The following is a 21250-nucleotide window of genomic DNA, read 5'->3' as shown; positions in this document are numbered from 1 at the left end:
CAGTGCCTGGCGTTCATGAGACAGGGCTCAGAGAGAGAAAGAGAGCTCTGCTCTCGACTGCAGTGCCTGGTGTCCAGGAACAAGGCGCCGGGCCCCGTTAAGACTGAGCAGCACAGAGACACAGACAGTCTGCTCCTCTGAAGAACAGGTTTATTCTGCAGTCTGTACAGATCATCCTCATAAAACTCTTTATACAGTATGTACAAATTAAATTAACCCTCCACACTCCACTGCTGTAGTCCGAACAGAGCCTGCCCCCCCCTCCTCCCCCCCTTCGCAGAGATTAATAACCCAACAGAGAAAAAAAAAATACAAAAAGAAGAAAAAGACAAGCCTGTTATATGCATGACCCTCCCCCCCGGCAGCACAGTGCGCAGATACAGGAGGGACAAGATTACCCCGATGGCAGCCGGGATCCCTTTCCTCAGCAGTCTGCTCCATTTAGGAATTTTGTCCCTCCCGCGACACAGGACTCTGTGTACCAGTGCAGCAGGGGAAATGAAACACTGTAGAATTTAAAATCTCTCCCTGTGCAGCTGTGCCTGAGCCAGCCTGTGTCTTCACCCAGTGTTGTGTTTGTCCAGGGACCTCTGAGAGCTGGTAAAACGTGGAGCGGATCAGGCTGCTGGGAAACGGGACCTGGCCTTTTCACATCATCGCGCGCAGGCGGTTTCTGTGCCATGGACAAATGCCGCACTACACGTGGGTGTGTGTCGCTGAGCAGTGTCCCAGTATAGCAGTGTGTGTAGCCAGGGTACAGTGCACACTGTGTGTGTAGCCTGGGTACAGTGTACACTGTGCGTGTGGCAGTGTGTGGAGCCTGGATACAGTGTACACTGTGTGTGTAACAGTGTGTGGAGCCTGGATACAGTGTACACTGTGTGTGTAGCCTGGGTACAGTGTACACTATGTGTGAGGAGTGTGTGTAGCCTGGGTACAGTGTACACTGTGTGTGTAGCAGTGTGTCCAGTGCACACTGTGTGTGTAGCAGTGTGTCCAGTGCACACTGTGTGTTTAACAGTGTGTCCAGTGCACACTGTGTTTAACAGTGTGTGTAGCCAGGGTACAGTGTACACTGTGTGTGTAGCAGTGTGTGTAGCCTGGGTACAGTGTACACTGTGTGTGTAGCAGTGTGTCCAGTGCACACTGTGTGTGTAGCAGTGTGTGTAGCCAGGGTACAGTGTACACTGTGTGTCCAAGCGCTCGTGGCCCATCAGTGGTCAGCAGGGGGCGCCGTCTCCAGCTTGCGCAGGCGTCTCCGCCGCAGTTCGGCGGCGTCCGGCTCCCCGTCCTCCTCCCCTTCCCTGCGGTCATCCGGCTCTCCCGGAGAGATGGACTCTGGGACGGAGAACCCCACTGCACCTTCCAGAGGCTCACCTGGGGCGGAGAGGGCGGGGTTGGACAAGTGCAGGAACAGGCCTTCCCCTTTTCCGAAACGACCGTCCCGACACCGGAAACCCCGAACCTCCACGCCCACCCACGCCTGCGCCGCAGCTCCCCCTGGTGGTGGCCCTCGGCACCACTTACCGCTCTCTGCACTCTGGCTGGTGCTCTCCTCCGGGCCTGAGGGGGGCGCCACCTGCGAGCTCGCGGTCTCAGCCGGGGCGCTGCTGGTGGGAGCAGGCCTGGGGGGGCTGGGGGGGGGATGGAAGAGAGGCAAGTTTGTTTCTTCTAGGTAGACGGATACGGGTCTATCATGTACATTCCTCATCAGCCGAGCGTCACCAACATCAGCCGAGAAATCGAAACCAACAGGGTGCGGTTATTCACAGTGTGGCGGCGCTGTCGAATTCCAGCGTGTGTGTGTGTGTGCGGGTGTGTAGTGTATAGTGTGTGTGGTGCATGCAGTGTGTGTAGTTACCTGACAGTGGCCAGCAGTGCATGTGCGTAGTGTATAATGTATAGTGTGTGTGGGGTGTAAGGTGTGTGTAGTTACCTGACAGTGGCCAGCAGTGTGTGGGGTGCAAGGTGTGTGTAGTTACCTGACAGTGGCCAGCAGTGTGTGCGGTTACCTGACAGTGGCCAGCAGTGTGTGCGGTTACCTGACAGTGGCCAGCAGTGTGTGCGGTTACCTGACAGTGGCCAGCAGTGTGTGGGGTGTAAGGTGTGTGTAGTTACCGGACAGTGGCCAGCAGTGTGTGGGGTGTAAAGTGTGTGTAGTTACCTGACAGTGGCCAGCAGTGTGTGCGGTTACCTGACAGTGGCCAGCAGTGTGTGCGGTTACCTGACAGTGGCCAGCAGTGTGTGGGTGTTACCTGACAGTGGCCAGCAGTGTGTGGGTGTTACCTGACAGTGGCCAGCAGTGTGTGCGTGTTACCTGACAGTGGCCAGCAGTGTGTGCGTGTTACCTGACAGTGGCCAGCAGTGTGTGCGTGTTACCTGACAGTGGCCAGCAGTGTGTGGGGTTACCTGACAGTGGCCAGCAGTGTGTGGGGTTACCTGACAGTGGCCAGCAGTGTGTGTGTGTGTGTGTGTGCGGGTGTGTGTAGTGTATAGTGTGTGTGGTGCATGCAGTGTGTGTAGTTACCTGACAGTGGCCAGCAGTGCATGTGCGTAGTGTATAATGTATAGTGTGTGTGGGGTGTAAGGTGTGTGTAGTTACCTGACAGTGGCCAGCAGTGTGTGGGGTTACCTGACAGTGGCCAGCAGTGTGTGGGGTTACCTGACAGTGGCCAGCAGTGTGTGCGGTTACCTGACAGTGGCCAGCACGGTCAGGTACTGGTTGATCTGCAACATGGCGGCGTCCAGCAGCGTGTGGATGTTCTGCAGGCACTGCAGCCGGGCCTCCAGCCCCCTCCTGCCCTCCTGCTCCATCTCCGCCAGCTCCTCCTCGCTGAGCCCCGAGAACCCTGCGGGGGGCGCCGGCGGGGGGGACAGCCCTGGGGGGGGGGGGAGGAGGTTAACGAGGTTACAACTCCCTGCAGCACAAACACGGGACTAACTGACCCCTAGCGCCGGACACGTCGCCGGTCCGGCGACTCACTCACCGAAGGGCGGGGGCGGCGGCATGCCCAGCCAGGGGGCTGATGGGAAGGGTGGCGGGAGGGAAAAGGGGAACCCTGGGATGGCGCCCGCGGGCAGGGCTTCAGCCCCAGGCTGGGCTGGGCGGCCAGTGTCCGGAGCCCCTGGACAGAGAGAGAGAGAGGGGGTCAGCGGATCGAGCCGGCCCCGGCCAGCCCGCCGGTCAGTCTGTCGGCCAGGCCCCGGCGCGCGCCGCTCACCCGCTCCCTGCGTCGTGTCCGCGGCCGCGGCGCTGGGCTGGGGGTGCTCCGGCGGGGCCGGTGTGGCCTGGGGGGGCCCCGCGGGGGGGGGCGCCGCTGGGAACGGCCCCCAGAATGGGAACATGGCTGGAGGGAAGGGAGGCATCATCCCGGGAGGCACTGCGGAGGGGGAAGGAATTCACCGTTACACCGGCAGACAGGAAGGGGAAACCGCGGCTCAGACCCCCACTGCACAGCGGTTGAAATTTAACACAAGACCCCTTTTTAACAGGTGCCTCTTGGATCGTTTCCCGGGTGGGCGGGGACTCACCGTTGCCGGGCGCCACGCCCGCCGGATTGGCCGCGGGGGGCGGGGCCGGGGGCTGGGCCGGGGGCGGGGCCGGCGTCTGATTGGGCAGCGAGGCCCGCAGGACGTCCATGCGGCAGGTGGGGCAGGTCTGCTGCCGCTGGAACCAGGAGCGCAGGCAGCTGAGGGAGAGGGGGGCCGTTAACACGGGACGCGCACGGACTGGGGGGGCGAGACGTGACCGGGAACGCGGCAAGGACAGAGAGAGCGAGCGAGCGAGAGGGGGCGGCTCCGTACCTGGAGTGGAAGATGTGGTTGCAGGGGAGCCTCTTGGCTCCAGTGACCATCTCCTCCCGGCAGATGATACAGACATTGTCTGTGGCCTGCAGCTCCTCTGGGGTCGCGTCAGGGTAACTGCGAGAGAGAGGAGGAAGGAGAGAGGAGAAGGAGAGGGGGAGAGAGAGGTACAGAGAGGTGGAGGAGGGGGGGGGGAGAGAGAGGAGAAGGAGAGGGGGAGAGAGAGATACAGAGAGGTGGAGGAGAGGGGGGAGAGAGAGGAGAGAGAAAGGTGAGGAGGGAGGGGAGAGAGAGGTACAGAGAGGTGGAGGAGAGAGGGAGGGAGAGGAAGAAACAGGAGGAGGAGAGAGGTGAAAGAGAGGGAGAGAGAGAGAAAGAGGAGGGAGAGAGGTGGTGGAGAGGGGGGAGAGAGGGAGAAGGAGGTGGGAGAGAGGTGGTGGAGAGGGGGGAGAGAGGGAGAAAGAGGAGGAGGAGAGAGGTGTAGGAGAGAGGGAGAGAGAGAGAAAGAGGTGGGAGAGAGGTGGTGGAGAGGGGGGAGAGAGGGAGAAAGGAGGGGAGAGAGGTGGAGGAGAGGGGGGAGAGAGGGAGAAGGAGGTGGGAGAGAGGTGGTGGAGAGGGGGGAGAGAGGGAGAAAGGAGGGGAGAGAGGTGGTGGAGAGGGGGGAGAGAGGGAGAAGGAGGTGGGAGAGAGGTGGTGGAGAGGGGGGAGAGAGGGAGAAGGAGGTGGGAGAGAGGTGGTGGAGAGGGGGGAGAGAGGGAGAAAGGAGGGGAGAGAGGTGGGAGAGAGAGAGAAAGAGGAGGGAGAGAGGTGGTGGAGAGGGGGGAGAGAGGGAGGGAGGAGAGGGCACTGTGAGTGCTCAGTACCGGCTCCGCCCTGCAGGCTCTGCGTGTCGGCGGGCGCAGCTGCAGCACTCACAGCGTGTTCATGTTGCGGATGGCCCGTCGAGACATGATGGCGTCCGTCACAGCTTTCTTGAACTGCCTGCGGGGGGGGGGGGGGGAGAGAGGGCACAGGCGTCACCGCGGAGCCAACTGGGGGGGGGGGGGGGGGAGAAGGGGAGGGGGCCGGGCACAAGCACACAGGAAAGGAGAGCTGGGAGTCGGGATCCAGCCGATTCCCAGGCCTGTCTTGGGTGCGATACTCGGATCACGCCAGGCACAGGAGGAGCTACTCTACACTAAGAGAGGTGGGAGACTGGAACAAGCTGCCCAGCCCTGTTGCTCAAGCCGATATCGGAGAGAAGCCAGGGTGAGGAACACCTCCCTCCCACACAGGCTGGACAGGGGCCACGACCCGCGGGAGGGGGGGGGAGGGAGAGGAGGAGGAGAGCGATTCCGGACCGGGACACTGACCTCATGGCCAAGTACATGGGGCGGATGGCGAAGAGGGGGAACGTGTGCACCTTGATCATGATGGTCATGAAGGCCATGTACAGCAGCACCTTGATGAAGCCTGGACACAGGGGAGAGGGACACGGTCAGACGGGCCCCGCGGACCTCCGGGAACCGCACTCCCGGGACAGCGGGGGGGCGGCGGAGGAGGACGGACACGAGCCGCCCGCTCCCCGGACCCGCGGCCCGAGCCTCACCCGTGAAGAGCTCGGTGTACAGCATGTAGACGGCCTTGTTGTCCCAGGGGTTCTCGCTCTGCAGGTCGGCGGTGTGGAGGGCGTACTTGATGAAGGTGGTCAGCACCATGGTCAGCAGGATCGCGTACTGAGGAGAGGCAGGGGGAGCTCGTGAGGGCAGAGGCGAGGCAGGGAGGCAGAGAGAGCTCGTGAGGGCAGAGGCGAGGCAGGGGGAGCTCGTGAGGGCAGAGGCGAGGCAGGGGGAGCTCGTGAGGGCAGAGGCGGGGGGGCAGGGGGAGCTCGTGAGGGCAGAGGCGAGGCAGGGAGAGCTCGTGAGGGCAGAGGCGAGGCAGGGAGGCAGGGAGAGCTCGTGAGGGAAAAGCAGAGAGGCAGGGGGAGCTCGTGAGGGAAAAGCAGAGAGGCAGGGGGAGCTCGTGAGGGAAAAGCAGAGAGGCAGGGGGAGCTCGTGAGGGCAGAGGCGAGGCAGGGAGAGCTCGTGAGGGCAGAGGCGAGGCAGGTGGGCAGGGAGAGCTCGTGAGGGAAGAGGCGAGGCAGGGGGGCAGAGAGAGCTCGTGAGAGACGAGGCGAGGCGAGACAGAGAGGCAGGGAACTCACCTCGAACCCAAACACCAGCTGGACCGAGGCCCCCCGGGTGATGATGCTGTGACAGGCGTGGCTCACAAACAGGAAGTCCAGAATTCCCAGCAGCACCATCAGAGCTGAGAGAGACGGAGGGGAGACGGACAGACAAATAGACAGGGGGATTATGGAAGCAGGGCCGGAGGAGCTTCAAGAGCACACACAGACCTCACCACAACGCAACGCACAGTGAGCGCGGGTTCACAACAGACGGCAGCGACGCTCGACCCCAGCTGTATTTCCGAGCAGCGATCCGCCACAGCTAGCGGGGACTTGTGGGAGGGATTCGCTCGAGACGAGCGAGACGTTGGGGGTGAATGATTGTAAGAAGGCGCTGCACTGATCTACGCAGAGTGTGGGTAGAGTCACGGTGTTCAGCAATACGTTACCTCCTACAAGCCACTTCCCCAGCTTCTTATTAACGAGGAAGGTCCTGCACCAGGAGTGTCAGTGCAATGGATCACTAGTTAAAGGAAACGGCCCCATTGGCAATTTAAGCACCTGCTCACGGAGCGGTGAGGAGCTCACCCAGGCGTGACCAGGAGCAGCTGTCTCCTCCCTGGGGCAGGCGGCAGTGGGTTCAGTGCGGAACCGGGCCTGCGTGCACGTGTGCGTGTCAGCGAGCTCACCAGAGAGTCAGCATGCGCGTCACTAGACCTATGTGCGTGTCAGCGAGCTCACCAGAGCATCAGCGTACGTGTCACTAGACCTGTGCGCGTGTCGGCGAGCTCACCAGAGCGTCAGCGTACGTGTCACTAGAAGTTTGTGCGTGTCAGTGAGCTCACCAGAGCGTCAGCGAGCGTGTCACTAGACCTGTGTGCGTGTCGGCGAGCTCACCAGAGCGTCAGCGTACGTGTCACTAGACCTGTGCGCGTGTCGGCGAGCTCACCAGAGCGTCAGCGTACACGAGTGTGTGTCAGCGAGCTCACCAGAGCGTCAGCGTACACGAGTGTGTGTCAGCGAGCGTCAGCGTACGTGTCACTAGACCTGTGTGTGTGTCAGCAAGCTCACCAGAGCGTCAGCGAGCACGAGTGTGTGTCAGTGAGCTCACCAGAGCATCGGCGAGCGTGTCACTAGACCTGTGTGTGTGTCAGCGAGCTCACCAGAGCGTCAGCGAGCACGAGTGTGTGTCAGCGAGCTCACCAGAGCGTCAGCGTACGTGTCACTAGACCTGTGTGTGTGTCAGCAAGCTCACCAGAGCGTCAGCGTACACGAGTGTGTCAGCGAGCACACCAGAGCGTCAGCGTGCACGAGTGCGTGTCAGCGAGCTCACCAGAGCGTCAGCGAGCACGAGTGTGTGTCAGCGAGCTCACCAGAGCGTCAGCGAGCACGAGTGTGTGTCAGCGAGCTCACCAGAGCGTCAGCGAGCACGAGTGTGTGTCAGCGAGCTCACCAGAGCGTCAGCGAGCGTGTTACCAGGCAAGAGTGTGGTGGTACGAGAGTGTGTGTGTGACACTGCGGCAGACACTCACACAGCACTCTGAAGTGGAAGAGCCAGGAGATGTTGGGGCTTCGCTCCATCTGTGAGGAAGAGGAGTGAGACTCAAGATTCAGCCAGCAGACACACTGCTCCCTTCTCCTCCCTGACCCCCCACTGTCCCCCCCGACTCCCCAAGTCCATCCCGACCCCCCCCCGATCCCCCACTCACGAAGTCCACCCGGTCCTCGGCCAGCCAGTGGAAGCACTTGAGGAAGAGGAGGAGGGTGAAGAGGGCGACGAATCGTGGAGAGAAGTCATCCCTGAAGACTGTGAAGGCCAGGCAGGTCTCCGTCACGGCGTACCAGGAGCGCTCGATCAGGTGCTGAAAGAGAGAGACTGACCGACTGACCGACTGACCTGCAGGATTCCGACACTGCCTACCAGGAGCGCTTGATCAGGTGCTGAGAGAGAGACACTGACCGACTGACCCACTGACCGGCAGGTCTCTGACACTGCCTACCAGGAGCACTCAGTCAGGCGCTGAGAGAGAGACACTAACCGACTGACCCACTGACCGGCAGGTCTCTGACACTGCCTACCTGGAGCACTCAGTCAGGCGCTGAGAGAGAGACACTGACCGACTGACCCACTGACCGGCAGGTCTCTGACACTGCCTACCAGGAGCACTCAGTCAGGCGCTGAGAGAGACACTGCCACGCTGCAGGAACGCAGTCATTGTGCAGGGCAGTGAGGCAGACTCTTCCACACCATGTGACACGAGCACTCACAACACACACCTCCATCTCTGCAGCGCGCAGCTGTCCGAAGAAGACCTTGCGCATGAACTTCCCCAACAGGAACACCAGCACGAAGGCCTGGATGTACAACACCTGAGAGAGAGGAGAGAGGAGAGACTCAGAACAACTTCCACTCCTACTGAGGGGGAAACTCAAAAGAGCTGTAGCCCAGTCTGTGAGCTCCTGTCCCAGCCTGAGGAACAGACAGTGAGCCTGTCTCTCAATAATAATAATACAGTGTGTGATCTCCTGTCCCAGCCTGAGGAACAGACAGTGAGCCTGTCTCTCAATAATAATAATACAGTGTGTGATCTCCTGTCCCAGCCTGAGGAACAGACAGTGAGCCTGTCTCTCAATAATAATAATACAGTGTGTGATCTCCTGTCCCAGCCTGAGGAACAGACAGTGAGCCTGTCTCTCAATAATAATAATACAGTGTGTGATCTCCTGTCCCAGCCCGAGGAACAGACAGTGAGCCTGTCTCTCAATAATAATAATACAGTGTGTGACCTCCTGTCCCAGCCTGAGGAACAGACAGTGAGCCTGTCTCTCAATAATAATAATACAGTGTATGATCTCCTGTCCCAGCCTGAGGAACAGACAGTGAGCCTGTCTCTCAATAATAATAATACAGTGTGTGACCTCCTGTCCCAGCCTGAGGAACAGACAGCGAGCCTGTCTCTCAATAATAATAATACAGTGTGATCTCCTGTCCCAGCCTGAGGAACAGTGAGCCTGTCTCTCAATAATAATAATACACTGTGTGATCTCCTGATGAACAGTGAGCCCATGTCTCAAATGTTTTATGAATGTCCAATGATATGTATCTGCTTCAATGTAATTTATCAGTGTAATTCTTTGAGAGAGGAGACAGGGGAGGGAGAGGGAGGGAGCGCGTCTGTCGCAGGTACTCACAGCCATGCTGGGGCTGGACTTGGTGAGGTAGACCACCGTGGGGTAGAACTGGTGTTTGAGGTAGTAGGCGTTGGCCACCACCGCCGCCGTGAGCGCCACGCTGATGGCCGTCACCATCGCTGCCCGCACCATCGCTGCCACACTGAGAGAGGAGGGAGGGGTTAGGGTCAACCAGAAAACCAGAGCAGGCAGGCTGCTCCAAAAACACTCTGCACAGCCACACCGCTGAGGACGGGTCAGGGAGCTCCAGCACCTACACCTGCAGAGTCTCTGGTAAGACTGGACCCGACCCACCGGACCAGCTGTCCTCCCAGTCTCACAGGACTGGACCTGACCCACCAGACCAGCTGTTCTCGGACCTGACCCACCAGACCAGCTGTCCTCCCAGTGCGCAAGAGTCTGATCCGCTCCAGGTGTGACAGTGCTGTCAGACTCCCAGTGCGCAGCAGTCTGATCCGCTCCAGGTGTGACAGTGCTGTCAGACTCCCAGTGTGCAGCAGTCTGATCTGCTCCAGGTGTTACAGTGCTGTCAGTCAGACTCCCAATGCGCAGCAGTCTGATCCGCTCCAGGTGTGACAGTGCTGTCAGTCAGACTCCCAGTGCGCAGCAGTCTGATCCACTCCAGGTGTGACAGGGCTGTCAGACTCCCAGTGCGCAGCAGTCTGATCCACTCCAGGTGTGACAGTGCTGTCAGTCAGACTCCCAGTGCGCAGCAGTCTGATCCACTCCAGGTGTGACAGTGCTGTCAGACTCCCAGTGCGCAGCAGTTTGATCCACTCCAGGTGTGAAAGTGCTGTCAGACTCCCAGTGCGCAGCAGTCTGATCCGCTCCAGGTGTGACAGTGCTGTCAGACTCCCAGTGTGCAGCAGTCTGATCCGCTCCAGGTGTGACAGTGCTGTCAGTCAGACTCCCAGTGCGCAGCAGTCTGATCCGCTCCAGGTGTGACAGTGCTGTCAGTCAGACTCCCAGTGCGCAGCAGTCTGATCCGCTCCAGGTGTGACAGTGCTGTCAGTCAGACTCCCAGTGCGCAGCAGTCTGATCCGCTCCAGGTGTGACAGTGCTGTCAGTCAGACTCCCAGTGTGCAGCAGTCTGATCCGCTCCAGGTGTGACAGTGCTGTCAGTCAGACTCCCAGTGTGCAGCAGTCTGATCCGCTCCAGGTGTGACAGTGCTGTCAATCAGACTCCCAGTGCGCAGCAGTCTGATCCGCTCCAGGTGTGACAGTGCTGTCAGTCAGACTCCCAGTGCGCAGCAGTCTGATCCACTCCAGGTGTGACAGTGCTGTCAGACTCCCAGTGCGCAGCAGTCTGATCCGCTCCAGGTGTGACAGTACTGTCAGACTCCCAGTGTGCAGCAGTCTGATCCGCTCCAGGTGTGACAGTGCTGTCAGTCAGACTCCCGGTGTGCAGCAGTCTGATCCGCTCCGTGTCTTAAGTGAAGTTAACACGTGTCCAGCCTCCAGCACCAGGGACCGAGTTCCACACACAAGCCCAGTAACTGGGGAAGCCCGAGTTGGAGACTCTGCTCTGCCATACGAACACAGGTCTCCTGCCGGAATCCTGTCTCTGTTTTGAGTTTTACAGTGAGTGTTGGTGACGCACAGGCACCGGTCCTGTCCCGTATCGCGTCGTGTCTATTAGACCCGGTGTGTGTGTGTGGACGGGGGGGTGGGGGTGTACACTTACCGACTCTCTCTCTCTGTCACGCCGGCGGAATGCAGTCCTCCCCCGGCCTCTTCGGGCGCTCCCAGTCGGTGTGGGCTCTGTTCGGGCAAGACCGGCGCGCAAAACGGGTCCACAAGCGTTCCCGTAACGTTTCACGTCCCCAGCTGGCCTCTCCCGTGGATTATCACCCGCTCCTTCCGCGCGTCTCGAACAACTCCGTCTCGCAGCTGCGTGTTTATTTTCCACAGATCCTCCTTGAGCAGGAGGGACACCTCACTTCCGGCTCGGACCCGACCATCTGCTCGGGCAGGGGGAGCACCGAGGAGTCGCTCTGCCGCGACCGTGGTTCATGCAGCCCGGGTTCAATACATTCTACAGCGCCGGAAGACACCCAGTGACCCCTCACCCCTGCGAGGTTGAGAGACCTTGGAAGAGAATATGGAAATCAAACATGTAAATATTCTGCGCCCCCCCCCCCCATTTCAGTTTAAAATATAATCTCCAACCCTCGGCACGACCGCCGGACTGTACCAACCGCCCAGTTCAAATTATTAATTTATGCTTTTTTTCATCTTCAGCGTCAATTCAAGGGAAAATGTCTCAAACTCTTTTTTTAACACTGGGTGAGTTCACGTTTTACTGATCTGATGTTTATAAACGCTTAATAATTAACTCACAACCCCAATACACCCCCCCCCCCCTCAAAATTCCTTCCCGATGACCGGATCCCCGAGTCCGTGTCGGGCTGTGATTGGACTGAAAGGGGACTGTAGTTACCATAGTGATCATAACAAACGCGCATATCACGAATATCGCAAGGATGCGCTTAACACTTCAAGAGAACTAGCGCTTCCAATAACTGATGACCCTTGCATTGTGTTCAGGTGATAATGCGAGGACTCGTGTTCTCTCTATAATGTACTATGTGCAGTCTGTTAAAGCTAGCTCAATGAAATAAATAATGACGATAAATGAGACGATCGAGAGCACCCGATCCGAGTTAACGGTTTTTCAAAACACAAGACAGTGGAGCTGCAGGCTAGAAAAAAAGACCCCGCACCTCAAAACCGCTCCGTGCAAACATGACAAGAGACGCTTCTAATTTTCCAGGCACGCTGAAGTCATCTTCAGACCAAAGGTCTCTACAAATTCAAATTTCAGTCAGGAAAGAGCCATTGGAATCGAAAGATGCGCTTCTACCAAGGTGTTACGGTAACCGGCGTCACTCTTCGGAATGGGCCAATGGGCGTGGCGTGTAGTGAAACTGCAAACCAATCACCTCCTGGCAAATGCACAAACATCAACCAATCAAATTTGAATTCCACGGAAATGGTTTTTCCAGTCTGCTGACGCGGACCAATCGCGTGTCGCTCTTTTAATCGTCATGCGGACGTTTTAATTTCTGTTTTAACAAGCGGACAGACAGCGCCGCCACGTGTCATGACTGTGTAGCGACACTGAGGGTAAAAACCAAACAACAGAAGGGTGAGTTGTACTCGAAGCGGCTCGAAACCGTTTTAATCCTATAAATACATTAATACAAACTGTGGATTTGTATCTCTTTTTTTCCCCTTATCTCTTCTTTGACAATACCGTTTACCGTCAACAGAGCTGATGCCCTGCTGGGAGGCGGAAACAATCCTTCTTCAACAAACATGTTGACCTGCTAGTTCTTCTGAAACATTTGACAAATAAGCAAAGATTGTTACTGGACACACTGTACAGACATGCTGGGGTACAGGCTCTTACTGGACATGCTGTACAGACACCCCTGGGGTCCAGGCTCTTACTGGACACACTGTACAGACATGCTGGGGTACAGGCTCTTACTGGACACGCTGTACAGACACCCCTGGGGTACAGACTCTTACTGGACACTCTGTACAGACACCCCTGGGGTACGGACTCTTACTGGACACACTGTACAGACACCCCTGGGGTACAGACTCTAACTGGACACACTGTACAGACACCCCTGGGATACAGACTCTTACTGGACACACTGTACAGACACCCCTGGGGTACGGACTCTTACTGGACACGCTGTACAGACACCCCTGGGGTACAGGCTCTTACTGGACACGCTGTACAGACATCCCTGGGGTACGGACTCTTACTGGAAACACTGTACAGACACCCCTGGGGTACGGACTCTTACTGGACACGCTGTACAGACACCCCTGGGGTACAGGCTCTTACTGGACATGCTGTACAGACACCCCTGGGGTACGGGCTCCTACTGGACACGCTGTACAGACATCCCTGGGGTACGGACTCTTACTGGAAACGCTGTACAGACACCCCTGGGGTACAGACTCTTACTGGACACACTGTACAGACACCCCTGGGGTACAGGCTCTTACTGGACACACTGTACAGACACCCCTGGGGTACAGGCTCTTACTGGACATGCTGTACAGACACCCCTGTGGTACAGACTCTTACTGGACACGCTGTACAGACACCCCTGTGGTACAGACTCTTACTGGACACGCTGTACAGACACCCCTGGGGTACAGGCTCTTACTGGTCACACTGTACAGACACCCCTGGGGTACAGGCTCTTACTGGACACCCTGTACAGACACCCCTGGGGTCCAAGCTCTTACTGGACACCCTGTCCAGAAACTCCTTACTAATATAGTGTCAGTCAGGTGAGGTTTCACAAATGTGCTGAAACAACTGGACCATAAAACACTGATATCCAGTAGAAAGTAACAAAAAAATGAAAAAGATTATTTGTAAAGTAAAACACAGTTTGAAATAACATGATCCAGGGTGTCAGAGACGCAGAGCTGAACTGTGACCCAGTGGAGAGGACACAGGGGAGTGTCGTCATGATGTCAGGAGACAGGAGGCACGTGGGGTGACAACAGCATCTCCAGTAACAACAAAACACAGGGTTTTCCCCTCCTTCTCCTCCTCTCTGCTCTCTATCTCCCCTCTCTCCTAATCCCTCTCCTCTCTATCTTCTCTTCCCCTCTCCTCTCCCCTCTCCCCTCTCCCTTCTCCCCTCTCCCCTCTCTCCCCTCTCTCTCCCCTCTCCCCTCTCTCTCCCCTCTCTCCCCTCTCTCCCCTCTCTCTCCCCTCTCTCTCCCCTCTCTCTCCCCTCTCTCTCCCCTCTCTCTCCCCTCTCTCTCCCCTCTCTCTCCCCTCTCTCCCCTCTCTCCCCTCTCTCCCCTCCTCTCCCCTCTCTCCCCTCTCTCCTCTCCCCCTCCCCCTCTCTCTCCCTCTGTAAACAGGTTGTGCTCTCTGCCCTACAAGGTGTGCAAGTCAGCTGACTGACTCCCCCAGCATGTTTGTCACCTGAGCTGCGCTCTCAGACTCCAGTCCGCTGGCACTCCTGGTCTTACTTTCCCACAGCCCTGCCATTTACACACAGCTTTCTGTTCCCAGATGTGATTAAGCACTTGTCAGACAGGTGTCCTATACCCTTACCCTGATCTCAGAGGGTAAAAGCACAGTACAGCGCAGTACAGCCCAGTGAGATCACGGTAAAAGCACAGTACAGCGCAGTAGAGCCCAGTGAGGCCAGGGTAAAAGCACAGTACAGCGCAGTCGAGCCCAGTGAGATCAGGGTAAAAGCACAGACTAGCACAGTAGAGCCCAGTGAGATCAGGGTAAAAGCACAGTACAGCGCAGTAGAGCCCAGTGAGATCAGGGTAAAAGCACAGTACAGTGCAGTCGAGCCCAGTGAGATCAGGGTAAAAGCACAGACTAGCACAGTAGAGCCCAGTGAGATCAGGGTAAAAGCACAGTAAAGCGCAGTAGAGCCCAGTGAGATCAGGGTAAAAGCACAGTACAGTGCAGTAAAGGCCAGTGAGATCAGGGTAAAAGCCCAGTACAGCACAGTAGAGCCCAGTGGGGTCATGATAAAATCATGCTTACACAAAAGTCATGAGATCAACCAGCCTTGTACTGTGCGTGGGTGGCTGTTTGCAGTGAAAACCTGGCTGAGTGGAGTGCCAGTGGAGGGGAGTGTTTCTGTGTATATAAGGGACTGCAGGCAGTTCCTCATGTGTGTTGGAGGAGCTGCTGGAGTCTGCAGCACTGAGCCCGTCTGCCCGAGAGAAGCATGCAGCCCCTTGCTCTGGCCCTGATCTGCCTGTGTCTGGCTCTGTCAGCCCAGGGACAGAAGCCCAAACCCTGCGGTAAGAGACAGAGACCGCGATCGTCTGAGAGAGAGTGAGAGAGGGGGGGGAGAGGGTGAGGGAGTGAGGGGGAGAGAGCAGGGGTGACAGGGGGAGAGGTAAAGAGAGAGCAGGGGTGACAGGGGGAGAGGGAGAGAGAGAGAGTGTGGGGTGACAGGGGAGAGAGAGAGAGAGAGTGTGGGGTGACAGGGGAGAGAGAGTGAGAGAGTGAGGGAGAGAAAGCAGGGGTGATAGGGGGAGAGAGAGAGAGAGTGTGGGGTGACAGGGGAAGAGAGAGTGGGGAGTGAGGGAGGGGGGAGAGGGAAAGGGAGGACAGAGCAGGGGGTACCGAGGTGTACAGTACAGGTGTACAGGACCATCTCCGCACTGTGACAGGTCTTCCTGTGTCTCCACTTTCTCCTCTGTCTTCGGAGGGAGGTCCAGTCCTCTGTTTCCGAGCGGACGGTGGAGAGATCTGGCAGCACCGGTCTAAAATACCATCTCCACACGCAGACCTGCGGGGTTAACGAGCTCAACGAGCGCTGGTCACAACATCGAGAGCTCGTTAATAATTATCACAGCTAATTCAGAGCTCAGAGCTCATCAAGTCAACTAGGAGTATGGAGAAAAAACTTTCCTCTGCTCAGAGATCACCCAGAGTGATATTGATATTATATTGAGAAGCAATCTGTATGTTAGGAGTTATCGACCACAAGGAGAATTAGTGTCTGTTCAGCAATTATCAATTATGATCAATAATTTGGAGAATTAATCTGTTCAGAGATCGTCAATAATGATCAGCAATATGGGGAATTAACCTGATTGCGCACAGATCATCAATAACAATCAGTATTGCAGGAAATTCACCTGTCTGCTCAGCTGTTGTCAAAATCAATCAGTATTAATAATAATGATCACTTTTATTTATCAAGCACCTTTCCAAACCCAAGGACACTGCACGTGAATAAAGAAAAAACCCAAATCAAGTCAATGAAAAAAGTACAGATGCCGGCAGTCAGACACAGACCTTGGTAAAAAGGTCAGTTTTAAGTTTAGATTTGAAGAGAGTTAATGAGGTTGTCTCTGGTAAAGTCTGAGGAAGTGTTACGTCTTCCAAATGTGTTTTTGAATTTGGTCCCCTGTACTTTCTCTGTGTGTGTGTGTGTCTGTGAGTGCGTGAGTGTGTGTGTGTCTGTGAGTGCGTGTGTGTGTGTCTGTGAGTGCGTGTGTGTGTGTGTGCGTGTGTGTGTGTGCGTGTGTGTGTGTGCGTGTGTGTGTATGTGAGTGCGTGTGTGTGTGTGTGTGTGTGAGTGCATGTGTGTGTGTGTCTGTGAGTGCGCGTGAGTGTGTCTGTGAGTGCGTGTGTGTCTGTCTGTGAGTGTGTGTGTGTGTGAGTGCACGTGAGTGTGTGTGTGTGCGTGTGTGTGTGTGTGGTCACTCTTGATGCTCCTTGTTTCCTGAGACCTGTGTTTTGATGGAATCACAGAGCTGGGGCTGCTGTTCCCAGTTGTTTTTCCTGCCATGTTGAAAATCCTGGCCAGTCTGGGTCTCTGTAAGAGAGATGAGACATCGTCACCAGTCCCTGCAGGAGGGTGACGACTGGTCAGGGAGACCGGTCAGTCTGGTCCCATCAGAAGCACTCACTGATCGACTGTCTCTTCTCTCCCCGCCCCCTGGCCCTTTCCACAGCGTCGCCCCCACTCCTGGAAGGAAGCATGTCTGTCGTGAGTATCCTCTTCCTCTTCCTCCTGTCCCAGAATGCGGAGCCTCTCTCTGGTTTGTTCATTGTTTCTGCACCTCTGAGTCCCTCGTCGGAGAGCGGATTCTGCCTGGTCAGGGTCTTGGCAAACCAGTGCCCGTCCTGGAAGCACAGGTCATAGGTCATAGTTCACAGTTCACAGGCTGGGGCTGCACCCTTGATGGGTGCAGCACACGTGACACACACAGAGGGATAAATTAGGGACCCCACTTAACCCAACTAGCATGTCTTTGAAAGGCTGGAGAGGGGAGAGGGAACATGCAGACTCCACGCAGACAGAGGAGTGTCTGCGGGGAACGTGCAGACTCCACGCAGTCAGGGGAGTGTCTGTGGGGAACGTGCAGACTCCACGCAGACAGAGGAGTGTCTGTGGGGAACGTGCAGACTCCACGCAGACAGGGGAGTGTCTGTGGGGAACGTGCAGACTCCACGCAGACAGAGGAGTGTCTGTGGGGAACATGCAGACTTCACACAGACAGGGGAGTGTCTGTGGGGAACATGCAGACTCCACGCCGACAGGGGAGTGTCTGTGGGGAACGTGCAGACTCCACGCAGACAGGGGAGTGTCTGCGGGGAACGTGCAGACTCCACGGCGCTGCGATCCCTGTCTGTTCACGAGTCCGTCCAAGGAAGCTGATCCCTTCTGAACGGTGTTGCTGATTCTCTCCGGCGATCCCACAGTTTGACCCCAAGGAGCACGCCGCAGTGTACGGGCAGTTTACCTACGACGCATTCGGGAGGAAATATCGCATCCGGGAGGTCGTGACAGTCAAGAACAAGACTCTCACTGTCGACAAACTACTGCTCTACAGGGAGGTAGGAGCCATCGCACACAAACCCACAGACCCACACACTGACTGACCCACACGCTGACCCACACACTGACCGACACGCTGACCCACACACTGACTGACCCACACACTGACTGACACACTGACTCACACGCTGACCCACTGACACTACCCCTCTCCCTCAGGCTGTCCAGTACACCATCTCCTACCACAACCACACCTGTGAGAAGTCGGCACTGGAGGCCCATTTCCAGCCCATCCAGATCCCCCCCGATGCCGAATTCCTCAGCCAGGTGATCCTGGGGGGGTCGTCCAGCCCAGGGGAGGGGCTCCTCGTGAACGTCTGGAAGGGGAAGGTTCCGGAGACACAAGGTGAGGAGGAGGGGGGAGGTGGTACAAAGGCAGAGAACCTTTCTCTCACTGTGAGCACAAAACAGGTCTCAAAAGAGAGGCAGCAGTGATCCCAGTACAGACCCCTGTGGTACTCCACTAATACATCAGTGGTATAGTTAAGAGCAGTGATCCCAGTACAGACCCCTGTGGTACTCCACTAACACATCACTGGTATAGTTAAGAGCAGTGGTCCCAGTACAGACCCCTGTGGTACTCCACTAATACATCAGTGGTATAGTTAAGAGCAGTGATCCCAGTACAGACCCCTGTGGTACTCCACTAACACATCACTGGTATAGTTAAGAGCAGTGGTCCCAGTACAGACCCCTGTGGTACTCCACTTACACATCACTGGTATAGATAGTTAAGAGCAGTGGTCCCAGTACAGACCCCTGTGGTACTCCACTAATACATCAGTGGTATAGATAGTTAAGAGCAGTGGTCCCAGTACAGACCCCTGTGGTACTCCACTAATACATCAGTGGTATAGATAGTTAAGAGCAGTGGTCCCAGTACAGACCCCTGTGGTACTCCACTAATACATCAGTGGTATAGATAGTTAAGAGCAGTGGTCCCAGTACAGACCCCTGTGGTACTCCACTAATACATCAGTGGTATAGTTAAGAGCAGTGGTCCCAGTACAGACCCCTGTGGTACTCCACTAATACATCAGTGGTATAGATAGTTAAGAGCAGTGGTCCCGGTACAGACCCCTGTGGTACTCCACTAACACATCACTGGTATAGATAGTTAAGAGCAGTGGTCCCACTACAGACCCCTGTGGTACTCCACTAATACATCAGTGGTATAGATAGTTAAGAGCAGTGGTCCCAGTACAGGCCCCTGTGGTACTCCACTAACAAATCAGTGGTATAGTTAAGAGCAGTGGTCCCAGTACAGACCCCTGTGGTACTCCACTAACACATCAGTGGTATAGATAGTTAAGAGCAGTGGTCCCAGTACAGACCCCTGTGGTACTCCACTAATACATCACTGTGTCGGGCTCTCCTAGGTACCTACATATCCACCTTCACCGAGTTCGGCTGCCTGCCTATCTCAAACCTCTACTACAGCAACAGTACTGGCTGGATTGCCTCTTCGTGAGTCTCGCTACGAACTACGTGACTGCCTGTCTCCTTCTGATCCCAAATTGACTCCCTGTCTCTCCCTGATCCGTGACTGACCCCTTGTCTCTCTGGTCCATGATTGACTCCCCCCTGTCTCTCTCCGACGTGTGATTGACTCTCTTCACTTGTCTCTGTCTGGACATGTCTGTCCCTGTATGGCCCTATCTGTCTTTCCATCTCTCTATATCTGTACCTGTCTCTGTCTCTTGCTCTCTGATCCACAATTGACTCTCTCCATCTGTCTCTTTCTGGAGATGACTCTATCTCTGCCTCTCTCTCTGTGTACCTTTCTCTCTCTCTGTACCTGTCTCTCTTCCTGTATCTGTCTCTCTGTATCGATCTCCCTGTACCCGTCTCTCTCTCCGTGTACCTTTCTCTCTGTCTGTAATCATCTCTCTCTCCCTGTACCTGTCTCTCTTTCTGTAATCATCTCTCTCTTCCTGTACCTGTCTCTCTCAGTATCTATCTCCCTGTACCTGTCTCTCTCGCTGTAGTCTCTCTCCCTGTACCTGTATCTCTCTCTCTACCTGTCTCTCTCTCTCGCTGTAGTCTCTCTCCCTTTACCCGTCTCTCTCCCTGTAGTCTCTCCCTGTACCTGCCTCTCTCCCTGTACCTGTCTCTCTCTCTCTCCCTGTACCTGTCTCTCTTTCTGTAATCATCTCTCTCTTCCTGTACCTGTCTCTCTCGCTGTAGTCTCTCTCCCTGTACCTGTATCTCTCTCTCTACCTGTCTCTCTCTCTCGCTGTAGTCTCTCTCCCTTTACCCGTCTCTCTCCCTGTAGTCTCTCCCTGTACCTGTATCTCTCTCTCTACCTGTACCTGCCTCTCTCCCTGTACCTGTCTCTCTCTCTCGCTGTAGTCTCTCTCCCAGTACCTGTCTCTCTCTCTCTGTCTGTCTCTCTTAACTGGTGTTAAAGTGGCCTCATGAACATGAGCTGCTCATTGGCTGCTCTCATCTGTGATCCCCAGGTTCTACGACATAACCAGGGGTATCCGGAACCCCAACGTCCTCATCCCTCCTTCCTTCTGCAACCACAAAGACGAGGAGGCAGGGAGCCCCGAAATCTGATCTCCGTCTCCCCCAGGAGCAGGGTGTGGAGCTGACACACACGCTTCTGTAGTCTGGTCTTCTAAAAATGGAGTGCAGATCTCTTGGGGTGCTAATCTCAGGGGCTCACCCCCCCCCCCTTCTCCTTACTCTGGTGTCAGTGGTGCCTCGGTCTCGGTGGGGTTTTAACATGAATCCTAAACTCTGTAGTCTTTCTTGTTTCACGGCAAAATAAGCTGAAAACTCATAATTACACCCGGGGGCACAGAGAGAGACAGTGTGAGACCGGGGAGACCAGGAGGACAGCTGGGCCGGCGGTTCAGGTCCAGTCTTGTTAGACCGGGAGGACAGCTGGTCCAGGGGTTCAGGTCCAGTCTTGTTGGACCGGGAGGACAGCTGGGCCGGTGGTTCAGGTCCAGTCTTGTTGGACCGGGAGGACAGCTGGTCCAGGGGTTCAGGTCCAGTCTTGTTGGACCGGGAGGACAGCTGGGCCGGTGGTTCAGGTCCAGTCTTGTTAGACCGGGAGGACAGCTGGGCCGGCGGTTCAGGTCCAGTCTTGTTGGACCGGGAGGACAGCTGGGCCGGCGGTTCAGGTCCGGTCTTGTTAGACACAGAGGTGGCCAGCTGGAGCCCCAGCTCTGTCACTGACTCCCTGTGGTTGAACCCCCAGAGTCAGGCTGCAGGTGTAGCGTAGTGACTCAAACCCTCCCCGCAGTGAGACTCCGGGTGCTGGTGTCTGATGAACTGATCATCAGAGAAACAGACGGTGCTGGAAATTCACTCTCTCTCACTCTTTCACTCTCTGTACCCTGCAACTCCACAAGCAGCAAATTAAACACTCGGAAAGTACAACCGACTCTGTGTCTTCTTGTCAACTCTGTGTGTCCAGAAACCACTGAAAGACAGAGGGACAGTAGACCCAGGTCTCCCCAAATGTAGATCAGGTCCCAGACTGCTGTCGCCCCAGTCCCTGAAGGACACTCCTGGACAGAGACGGGGGAGCTCAGCTAGTTTGTGTGACAAGATGGCCCCCATCTCTCCCTCCAGTGCCAGACAGCTCATCATTCCTGACCAGGGAAGAAACAACCTTTCGGACCCGTCCAGTCCACTAGTCCAGACACACACACACAGGGATAATGTCCCAGTTAACCTTGACAGCACCGGGACCACCTGGAGGAACCCACATACGCACAGCAAG

General features: G+C 56.3%; 2 protein-coding genes across 2 annotated transcripts; one reads left to right on the top strand and one right to left on the bottom strand.

Annotated features, from left to right (window-relative positions):
• Positions 1-133: 133 nt before the first annotated feature.
• Positions 134-11952, bottom strand: syvn1 (synovial apoptosis inhibitor 1, synoviolin). Its single transcript, XM_069180293.1, has 17 exons — positions 11866-11952; positions 10827-11230; positions 9143-9284; positions 8228-8320; positions 7660-7812; positions 7483-7531; positions 5987-6090; positions 5393-5519; positions 5157-5256; positions 4720-4785; positions 3805-3921; positions 3532-3689; positions 3222-3380; positions 2988-3125; positions 2693-2879; positions 1528-1634; positions 134-1377 (listed from the first exon to the last, which is right to left on the bottom strand). The coding sequence occupies exons 3-17, from the start codon at positions 9272-9274 to the stop codon at positions 1214-1216; spliced, it is 1854 nt and encodes a 617-aa protein (XP_069036394.1). The 5' UTR covers positions 9275-9284; positions 10827-11230; positions 11866-11952; the 3' UTR covers positions 134-1213.
• Positions 11953-14810: 2858 nt separating this feature from the next.
• On the top strand, positions 14811-20904 carry LOC107075860 (ependymin-like). The gene is given in 7 exon segments (XM_069180385.1): positions 14811-14956; positions 16625-16659; positions 17376-17510; positions 17671-17857; positions 18891-18978; positions 19974-20050; positions 20053-20904. Coding segments are annotated over 7 exon segments (654 nt in total). The 5' UTR covers positions 14811-14880; the 3' UTR covers positions 20109-20904.
• The last annotated feature ends 346 nt before the right edge of the window (positions 20905-21250 follow it).

This window comes from Lepisosteus oculatus, chromosome 18, assembly GCF_040954835.1.
Source record: "Lepisosteus oculatus isolate fLepOcu1 chromosome 18, fLepOcu1.hap2, whole genome shotgun sequence".
NCBI lineage: Eukaryota > Metazoa > Chordata > Actinopteri > Semionotiformes > Lepisosteidae > Lepisosteus > Lepisosteus oculatus.
This window is presented reverse-complemented; position numbering and strand designations above follow the sequence as displayed.

Bases quoted from the DNA above. Each gene is read 5' to 3' on its own strand.
- syvn1 (XM_069180293.1), bottom strand. From the start codon at position 9,274: ATGGTGCGGGCAGCGATGGTGACGGCCATCAGCGTGGCGCTCACGGCG. The intron at 8,321-9,142 runs GTGAGTACCTGC...CCTCTCTCTCAG, and splicing joins AGTCCAGCCCCAGCATGGCT to GTGTTGTACATCCAGGCCTT. The intron at 4,786-5,156 runs GTCAGTGTCCCG...CCCCCCCCGCAG, and splicing joins CCCATGTACTTGGCCATGAG to GCAGTTCAAGAAAGCTGTGA.